Source organism: Chenopodium album, chromosome 3 (assembly GCF_948465745.1).
Source record: "Chenopodium album chromosome 3, dcCheAlbu1.1, whole genome shotgun sequence".
Lineage (NCBI taxonomy): Eukaryota > Viridiplantae > Streptophyta > Magnoliopsida > Caryophyllales > Amaranthaceae > Chenopodium > Chenopodium album.
In genome coordinates, this window is record NC_137836.1 from 79,791,743 (window position 1) to 79,802,550 (window position 10,808).

At 33.1% G+C, this 10,808-nt stretch overlaps 1 protein-coding gene and 2 pseudogenes across 1 annotated transcript; all 3 read left to right on the forward strand.

The window, feature by feature from the left end:
- Nucleotides 1-404: 404 nt before the first annotated feature.
- LOC145625476 (trimethyltridecatetraene synthase pseudogene) lies at nucleotides 405-2,605 on the forward strand (annotated as a pseudogene).
- Nucleotides 2,606-4,828: 2,223 nt separating this feature from the next.
- LOC145618657 (trimethyltridecatetraene synthase-like) lies at nucleotides 4,829-6,855 on the forward strand. The gene is made up of 2 exons (XM_081673433.1): nucleotides 4,829-5,918; nucleotides 6,061-6,855. Exons 1-2 carry the CDS (start codon nucleotides 5,004-5,006, stop codon nucleotides 6,688-6,690), a joined length of 1,545 nt encoding a protein of 514 aa, XP_081529559.1. The 5' UTR covers nucleotides 4,829-5,003; the 3' UTR covers nucleotides 6,691-6,855.
- Nucleotides 6,856-8,445: 1,590 nt separating this feature from the next.
- On the forward strand, nucleotides 8,446-10,141 carry LOC145625477 (trimethyltridecatetraene synthase pseudogene; annotated as a pseudogene).
- The last annotated feature ends 667 nt before the right edge of the window (nucleotides 10,142-10,808 follow it).

Consider the following 10,808-nt stretch of genomic DNA (forward strand, 5'->3'; position numbering starts at 1 on the left):
TTTAAGTGTAAGTTTCAAATTCAGTTTTAAGGTTGCTTGGCCTTTAGGTATAAATTTTTTTAATAATTTTTGTAAGCTTGTAAAATTTTATGATGTTTTCAATTACACGTCATGTTTTTGTGAAAGAACTCAGCTCGTCACATTCACCATAGGTCAGCTATGTTGCCTATGTATAATGTATTCCCAAGTGGCACCATATAAGAAAGTTATAAATAAAACCAATGCAAATAAAATCGCTACTTCACAAATGCATGCATTATTATTTTCTATAAGTAGGGTTATTCTTGCTTCAATCACTATAAGTATCCCCTATTGAATTCAACTTGAAAAATATAAACCCTCAAAAAAAAAAAAAAAAAAAACATAAAAAAAAAAAGTTATTTCCATTTTTAGCTTGAACACCAATGGAGGCACCATCTTTGGCCGTTAATGTGCTTGCATGGCTAGCGGCCATAGCCATAGTACTCCTTACCAACCACCTTCGCCGTCATAAACTTAACCTACCACCAGGCCCAAAACCATGGCCTATCATTGGGAACTTTAACCTTATTGGATCCCTTCCTCACCACTCCATCCATGAGCTCTCAAAAAAATATGGACCTATAATGATGCTCCATTTTGGGTCAGTTCCAGTGCTAGTAGGCTCATCAGTAGAAATGGCGAAAAATTTCCTTAAAACACATGATGAAGCATTTGCCGGAAGGCCTAAAAATGCTGCCGGAAAGTACACAACTTATAACTATACCGATATAACATGGTCTCAATATGGCCCTTATTGGCGCCAAGCACGAAAAATATGCTTGATGGAGCTATTTAGCTCCAAGAGACTCGAATTGTATGAGTATATACGCGTAGAAGAACTTAATTCCATGTTAAGAAATATATTTAACACTAATGGAGAACCCATTGTGTTAAGAGATCACTTATCTACTATGAACCTAAATGTGATTAGTAGGATGGTGTTAGGTAAAAAATACTTGGATAAAAATAATGAAGAAAAATCGGTCTTAACATTAGAGGAATTTAAGTTAATGCTTGATGAATTATTCTTGTTAAATGGGGTATTAAATCTTGGAGATTGGATACCTTGTTTAAAGTACATGGATGTACAAGGTTATGTGAAGAGAATGAAAATTTTGGCTAAGAAATTTGATAGATTTTTGGAGCATGTGTTGGATGAACATAATGATATAAGGGAAAAAGAGAAGGAAAATTGGGTGGCTAAAGATATGGTGGATGTTTTATTACAAGTTGCTGATGATCCTACAAATGAAGTTAAGCTTGAAAGAATTGGAGTGAAGGCCTTTAGTCAGGTATGTATTTTCTAATCTATCTTTGTTTATATTTGTCAAATATTAGAATTTCTTAAATTATAATAACCTAACCAAAATAACCTACATTATTTTTTTTCTTATAATTGAATATACATGCTTTTGAAATTATGTGGATTTAAGTAACGCAATTTCTTGCTTGATCTTCCCTTCATTTTTTAAATTCTTTTTTTTTTAAATTCTTTTTATTTAATCATCAGATCAAGCTTTTTTTGTATGTATTTATTAAAAAAATTATATTAGGACATGATTAATGGGATTTAGAGAAAATACAAGTTCATCTTCATGATAAACAGAAAAACGTTTATCTAGTGGCATTTTTGTAAATAATAAAAAACTTTTGTCAAATGTGGACCCTAGTAATGTTGATTAGCCACTAGATAAATGATTTTTTGTTCATTATGATGACGAATTGGGGCTCCCTCTGGGATTTAATGTTTAGTAGGGCCAAAGTAAACAAAATAATATGCAAAAAATTAAATTAAGTAAGTGTATTAATTAACTATAAATGGAATAGATTAATAAGGTTAAATAGGTCAATTCATGTTGACACCATTTCCCTGGCTGGCCTCACCCTTTCCCTTGTAATAAAGGTATATATATAGTACAATGTATATTAGAGTTTTATGTAAAAATTAAATAAATTTCAGGATTTAATTGCGGGAGGCACTGAAAGTTCATCAATAACCGTTGAATGGGCAATTTCTGAACTCATACGAAAACCTGACATCATAGCCAAGGCAAGAGAAGAGATTGATCGTGTCATAGGAAAGGAAAGATGGGTTCAAGAAAAAGATATACAAAACTTGCCTTACATTTGCGCAATAGTAAAGGAAACAATGAGACTGCACCCGGTAGCACCTTTGCTATCGCCTCGCCTAGCGAGGGAGCAAGTTAAAATTAAAGGTTATGATGTCCCTAAGGGTTCTGTTGTGCTTGTAAATATCTTTTCTATACATAGAGACCCTGAGGTGTATGAAAGGCCTAACGAGTTTTGGCCGGATAGATTTATTGGAAAGAGTATTGATGTCAAAGGTCGCGATTTTGAGTTGTTGCCTTTTGGATCAGGAAGAAGGATGTGCCCTGGGTATAGCCTTGGCCTTAAGGTTATTGAGACGAGTTTGGCTAATCTTCTTCATGGTTTTGCATGGAAATTGCCTTATGACATGAAGCCTCAAGATTTGGATATGGAAGAGATTTTCGGTCTCTCAAATCCTAAGAAGATTCCTCTTAGTGTTTGTGCTGAGCCTCAACTTTCTCACCATATGACTTAGAATATAAGCGAGTACAAGTACTACCTCCGGTCCAAATTACTCGCAACTTTGGGGTATTATTTGTGAAATATAAAATATTTAAAAGTTGCGAGTAATTTGAACCGGAGGTAGTATATATAAATTAGTGCTAGGAATCAAACAATTTAGCTCACAAACGAAAGTATGTGGTGGTGGCCTGGTGGGGACATTATTTTGTGAAGTTAAGTTGAACTTGTTTTCTTTGTTGTTAGCAAGTTTCTTGTGATATGTTTTATAATAATCAACAAATATGAGCTAAGGTTGAATATATGTTCTTGTACTGTTAGATAATTATAGTCCTATTTACAAAACCTAAAAGTTCATATACCAAAATATATGTTCTTGTATCTGCTAGATATTTGATAATCGAGTTAGCATCAACTTAATTAGACACGAGATCTACTACCACCACCCGCGACTAGTAATATGAAGATGAAAATAAATGAAATATAAAATAAAATTATGGGGAATAATCACGCCAAATACGAATATGTGTGTCTTTTATTTTAAAATATACGGACTTTCTTTGCTAAAAAAAATGTAATAACTATCATTTAAGGAGTGGCCTTAACACTTTCTCCGCACCTTTTCACTTCTTCGCACTTTCTTTGCTCTAAAATACTCCTTTGACCATCAATATCTATCTTTAATTTAATATTAACAAAAATAATTATAAATTTTTAATACTGTAAAGCTACACGTCAAGACGAATCTAATAAAATATCACATAACTTCGTAAATATTTTATATACATTTGGTCGGATATTTTACCAAAACGGCTAGTTTGACAAAAGTATTTACCAAAACGACTAATTATAAATTTTAATTCCCAAACTAGCTAATTTATTAACTTGGAAGGAATCTATCTTTTTCTTATTTCCTTTGAACCGATTTGGTTCTTTTTTTTTTTTTTTTTTTAACTTTGTTTTTTTTTTTTTATTTACTCAAAGATTTTTTTAAGTTGGAAAATTTAAACAATATACTTGTTAAAGGTATTGTTTAGGGATGGCAATTTAATCCGAGTTCGATTCGAATCCGATCCGATCCGAAAGAAAAAAATCCGATTCGAATCCGTTTAAAATTAGTCCGAATCCAAATCCGATAAAATAGATCCGAATCCGAATAGGAGGTGGATCGGACTTGGACCCTACGCAAAGTCCGACGGAGTCCAATCCGAGTCCGAATCCGAGAGTGTAAGCATATGCTCTATAACTTGGGACAATTATTTGCTTGTTTTGTAGCAAAATTTTGTTATGTAACTTAGTTTATAATTTAAATATGTTATGTTTATACTTTAATTGGTATGACAATACAAGCAATTATAGATATATGACATTACAAAAAATAAAAATAAAAAAAAATATTCGGACCATTTCGGAGGTCCGAATAAACAGACCGGATTCGGATCCGAAAATTACGAGTCGGATCGGATTCGGACTCGGATTTTTCGGATTCGGACTCGGATTCGGATCCAAGTCCAGGGTCCGTTTACTAAACGGATCGGATTCGGATTTAGCCACATCCGACCCGAATCCGATCCGTTGCCATTCCTAGTATTGTTCATCTTAGAAATTAAGGTATTAATAGGTTTATCTTAGAAAACCATCGGTATTATTTTTACCGATGGCTTTTCCATCGGTATTTTCTGATTTCCCGACGAATTGTTATCCGATGGCCAAAATATCGATGGCAGCCATCGGTAAACGTGATTCCGATGGTTTTTTATATGTTTACCGATGGATTTTGGCCATCGGTATTAGGCTATATTCTAGTAGTGAATTAATAGTTGTATTTTTTTTTCCTTTTGTGGTTGTTTATGTTGTGTAACTTTTTTTAAAATTGAGAATTGCTGCATATATATTATGTTGATTGTTATTGTTCAAAGTAATGGAATATTTTAAACTATGGCCTTAGAATTTAAATAAAACCAAAGTAAAAAAAAAAAAAAAAAAAAAAAAAAAAAAAAAAAAAAAAATTCTTTTTAAATAAAAAAAAAAAAGAATAAAGTGAACTTTGGGAATTAAATTTTATAATTAGTCGTTTTGGTAAATACTTTTGTCAAATTAGCCATTTTGGTAAAAGATCCCATTTGGTCAGAGTTTAAAAATTCGATTTGTATTATACTCCGTAACGATTAGTCCAACAAAGGCAGTAGGAAAAGTATTTGCATCAATTCATGCATGATACAGAGTAATGTCACTTCTTATGCTGCATGCATTAGATTTTAGTCCAAAAAGACGATGGGAAAAGTGTTGATTTCATGCACCATGTTTCATTTTTTTTTCTCCATTAATTTATAAATACTTCATACATTTCAAAATCTACTTACAAAACATAATACCACAAAACAATTCACCAAAAAAAAAAAAACACTTTACCAATGGAGGGTTTAGAGGCACCAACTTGGGCAGCCTATGCAGTTGCATGGCTAGTAGTCATAGTACTCCTTACTAACCACATTACCCGTCAAAAACTTAACCTACCACCAGGCCCGAAACCATGGCCCGTCATCGGGAACTTCAATCTTATAGGGCCCCTTCCCCATTATTCCCTCCATGAGCTTTCTAAGAAATATGGCCATATAATGATGCTCCAATTTGGGTCAGTCCCGGTGTTAGTAGGATCATCGGCGGAAATGGCGAAAAATATCCTAAAGAAACATGATGAAGCCTTTGCTGGGAGGCCTCAAAATGCTGCAGGAAAGTACACGGCGTATAACTACTCCGATATAACATGGTCTCAATATGATCCATACTGGCGCCAAGCACGAAAAATATGCTCGATGGAGCTTTTTAGTGTAAAGAGGCTCGATTCGTACGAGTACATACGTGTAGAAGAGATTAAATCCATGTTAAGAGGCATATTTAACACTAAGGGTGAGTCCATAGTGTTAAAAGATCACCTCTTTGCTATGAACCTACATGTGATTACTAGGATGGTGTTTGGGAAAAAATACTTGGAAAAAAGTAATGAAGAGACTAGTAAGGTAACAACACTAAAAGAATTTAAATTAATGCTTGAAGAATTGCTCTTGCTAAATGGGGTGCTTAATATTGGGGATTGGATCCCCTTGTTTAAGTACATTGATGTATATGGTTATGTGAAAAGGATGAAGATTTCGGCTAAGAAAAGTGATAGATTTTTGGAGCATGTTTTGGATGAACACAATGCAAGAAGGAAGAAAGAAAAGGAAAATTGGGAGCCTAAAGATATGGTAGATGTATTGTTACAACTTGCTGATGATCCTAATAATGAAGTTAAGCTTGAAAGAGTTGGGGTCAAGGCATTTTGCCTGGTATAATAACCTAATTTTTGTTTTTTTTTTTTAATTAAATTTATTATTAATCTTTTTTTTTTCTCATTGCACAATGATTTTCTATTAATACATAAATCCTAGTAAACTAATATGAGTTTTACATGGTAATTAATTATTACAGGATTTAATTGCTGGAGGTGCAGAAAGTTCAACAGTAATAGTAGAGTGGGCAATTGCTGAGCTCATAAGAAGACCTGACATTGTTAAAAAGGCAATTGAAGAGATGAACCACATAATTGGGAAGGAAAGATGGGTTCAAGAAAAAGACATACAAAACTTACCTTATATTCGCGCAATAGTAAAAGAAACAATGAGGCTGCACCCAGTAGGGCCTTTGCTCGTGCCTCACTCGGCAAGAGAACAAGTTAAAATCGAAGGCTATGATATACCTAAGAGCTCCGTTGTGCTGGTAAATACTTTCTCAATACATAGAGACCCTAAGGTGTATGAAAGACCTGACGAGTTTTGGCCAGATAGATTTATTGGAAATGATATCGATGTCAAAGGTCATAATTTTGAGTTGTTGCCTTTTGGATCGGGAAGAAGGATGTGCCCTGGATATAGTCTTGGCCTTAAAGTTGTTGAGTCGAGTTTGGCTAATATTCTTCATGGTTTTGCATGGAAATTGCCTGATGACATGAAGCCTCAAGATTTGGATATGCAACAGATTTATGGTCTCTCAAATCCTAAGAAGATTCCACTTAGTGTTTATGCTGAGCCTCGACTATCTAACCATATTTACCATTTGTGAAATTTTAAGTTTTCTATTGAGCCTAAAGTATCTAAACTTAATCTTTCAAGTTGGGTTTTGGGTTACTAGAATAGGGCCTTTTGTAATGTTCTTGTTTTAATAATTAATAGAGTGTGTAAACTACTGGTCATGATAAAATAAGTAAACACTACCTATGTTCGTTCTTTTAAAGTTTTTTGTTTTATTGTTTAATTAGTCATGATTGTCAATATACAGTTTCATAATTTCATTCACTAATATTTGTACAAAAAATGATATTTAATCTATAATCCTTAACGCTACATATTAAAAATTTAAAAGTTGGAAGAGAAAAAATTTTGGCAAAAGCTAACGAACGTCCCGACCAGAGGCGTTGGATAAGATAACTAAAAGTAGTAAAAATATTGGATTAAAATAATATTAATAACACCGACAAGGCGACAATCGCGTGATTTTAGCATATATGCTTTTCTAAATAAATACGGAGTACTCATTTAAAAAATGTTTTAAATGCTTAACTAACGCCCCATGGCGTTCGTTAGCTCGATTTTTTATTACAGAGTATATAATAAGAACCATCTATCATTCTAAAAACAAATAGCGTGTGAGACCTGTTCAAGCGCATGAGCTTGGACTTGGACTGCCATGGCAGTGGGCACTAGAGCTCAATCTTCCTCGAAAATTGTGCACTAGATTTTTCCACAATTTGAACTTGAATTTCCTCAACATATATATGTATAATTTTCATGTTATTAGCTTTAAGTCACTTAACTTCTACAACGGACATTGTAACAATTTCTATCAAGTCCCGAGTAATTTAGAAATTTTGTAGTTGACGATCTACCATACCAAATCCAATAATATAGACAAATATTCAAATAAATAAATAAATAAAATAAAAAACAAAATCAACTCGAGAAATATATCCAAATGGGTAAGTCTTGTATGTGGCTAGCCACACGGTATGGTCACATTAGTTTATAAGAGTAATATTCATTTATATGTATGAGTATAGTAACCTCAATTTATTCATAAAAGTAACCTCATGTTGTCTATAAAATTAAAGTAACCCAAATTCATTATACAAGTGAATTCAAGTAATTTAGAAATAAGTAAATCTATTTGTTCATTCGAGTAGCCCATATTATTTTGTTTTAGAAAATGAAAGAACAATTCTACTTATTTGAGATAATAACCCCTATTTCTCATTTAAGTAACCTACATACGCGTTAAAGTAACCTTATTTGCTCATCACCGTAACCTCATATTACTTAATTAATTGTCTTGTATGTGATTATGTGAAGTGGGCACATCATGTGACTAACCACATATAAGACTTTGTGGTAATGTTATCAAGTAATGTATACAAAATATCTTTTACATGAACTTGTAGACTAGTAGTAGCTAGCTAGCAACCGAAATAGACTTTGAAAATTTTCAGTTTAGCCAAAAAATTCCCGTAAAATAGAACCACACATACAAAATGAAGATCCTTGACATACTAGTTACAGTATATGTTAATGTAGGATTATTATATTTATGAGTGGTTATTATGAATTGAAGAGTAGCTTTTGCGTTCATTTTAATTCTTAGTCCAAAAAATACGACGTGAAAAGTATTTACTTATTTATTTCATGCATTGATTATATTTTAAATTCTTTTTGCTTAATTTACTATAATTAGTACTCAAAAAAAAATATAACATTATTCTACATGCAAACGTAAACCCCCCTAAAAATTTAAAAACAAAAATCTTTAATATTTTACCTTCACAAAATGGTCACCTTACTAGTGGAGGCACCAACTTGGGCAGCCTATGCAGTTGCATGGCTAGCAACCATAGCCATAGTCCTCCTTACTAACCACCTTCGCCGTCGTAAACTTAACCTACCACCAGGTCCAAACCCATGGCCTATCATTGGGAATTTCAATCTTATAGGGTCACTCCCCCATCGTTCACTTCATGAACTTTCTAAGAAATATGGTCATGTAATGATGCTTAAATTTGGGTCAGTCCCGGTGTTAGTAGGCTCATCAGTGGAAATGGCAAAAGTTTTCTTAAAAACAAATGATGAAATCTTCGCCGGAAGGCCTAGAAATATCGCCGGAAAGTACACAGCCTATAACTATTCCGATATAACATGGTCTCAATACGGTCCATATTGGCGCCAAGCTAGAAAAATGTGCTTGATGGAGCTTTTTAGCTCTAAGAGGCTCGATTCATACGAGTACATACGCGTTGAAGAGCTTAAATCCATGTTAAGAGGCATATTTAACACTAGTGAGAAACCCATTTTGTTAAGAGATTACCTCTTTGCTTTAAACCTAAATGTGATTAGTAGGATGGTGCTAGGAAAAAATTACACGGAAAAGAATAATGAAGAGAAATCGATCGTGACAATAGAGGAATTTAAGATGATGGTTGATGAATTATTTTTGTTAAGTGGGGTGTTTAATCTTGGAGATTGGATCCCTTTGTTAAAGTACATTGATGTACAAGGTTATGTGAAAAGAATGAAGATTTTAGGTAAGAAATTTGATATGTTTATGGAGCATGTGTTGGATGAACATAATGCTAGAAGAGAAAATGAGAAAGAAAGTTGGGTGCCTAAAGATATGATGGATGTTTTATTAAAACTTGCTAATGATCCTACTAATGAAGTTAAGCTTGAAAGAGTTGGAGTCAAGGCATTTTGCCAGGTATTATTCCCATTGATTTGTAAGTTTTACAACTAACAAAAATTAATTAGTCGATCTCACTCTTTAGACTACTATAATTCTAAAGAAGAAATATATTTATTCTAGTAAACTAATATCGGTTTTATGCAATGATGAATTTCAGGACTTAATCGTAGGAGGTGCAGAAAGTTCAACAATAACAGTAGAGTGGGCGATTTCAGAACTCATAAGAAGACCATACATTGTAGAAAAGGCAACAGAAGAGTTGGACCGCGTGATAGGAAAGAAAAGATGGGTTCAAGAGAAAGACATACAAAACCTACCTTATATCCGTGCAATAGTAAAAGAAACATTGAGGCTACACCCTGTGGCACCTTTACTTTCTCCTCGCGTGGCAAGGGAGCAAGTTAAAATCGAAGGATATGATATCCCTAAGGGTTCTATTGTGCTTGTAAACACTTTCACTATACAAAGAGACCCAAAAATTTATGAAAGGCCTGAGGAGTTTCAACCAGAGAGATTTATTGAGCAGCATTTTGATGTCAAAGGTCAAGATTTTGAGTTGTTGCCTTTTGGGTCAGGAAGAAGGATGTGTCCAGGGTATAGTCTTGGCCTTAAAGTTATTGAGTCAAGTTTGGCTAATCTTATTCATGGTTTTGAATGGAAATTGCCTGATAATATGAAGGCTCAAGATTTAGATATGGAAGAGGTTTATGGTGGTTCAAATCCTAAGAAAATTCCTCTTAATACTTGTGCTAAGCCTCTACTTCCTCGTCATGTTTACCATGTGTAATCTTTTTAAATTATGTAAACTTTACATGTCTAAACTTGTTTTTCCAAGATATTGTATTCCAAGGCCTTTTTGTCTTTATTTTAATTGATCAGCCAAATAGTGTAAGTTGTACGTTAGACGAATAATAAAAATACTCCCTTTGTTTATTTTGAGTTGAGATCCCAATAGTCTAATAATGTGCAATATGTTACTAATCTTTATGATCCATATTAAATTAGTTACATATTGACTGAAAATAAAAAGATATTAAATGAAATGAATGCGAGATATTCTTATATATATCAACCATATCGGTCATGTGCTATATACTCCATATATTGTATTATTAATCAAAAATGTGTTGAGGGATCAAAGTCTAACTAAAATTTAAGTGATATTAATTTGGGTTAACGGTTTTGTATAAGGTTGGATTGAAACAAGTTTATTTGGTTGGCAGGTGAGTTTAAATATGCTATGAAATGAAAAGTAGTATTAGCCGGTTACGAACTTATTTATTATTTTGGTTTGCTCCGAATTTCGACATGTTTTGTGACTGAAAAGAACTTGTCTTTATGTATTTTTACAATTCACAACTTTGTTTTTGGACCTCTCTTTTATGCACTTTAATCAACACTTCTTTTTGAACTTTTATATGAGTGAAATTGATTCACATTTTTATTAGACAAGG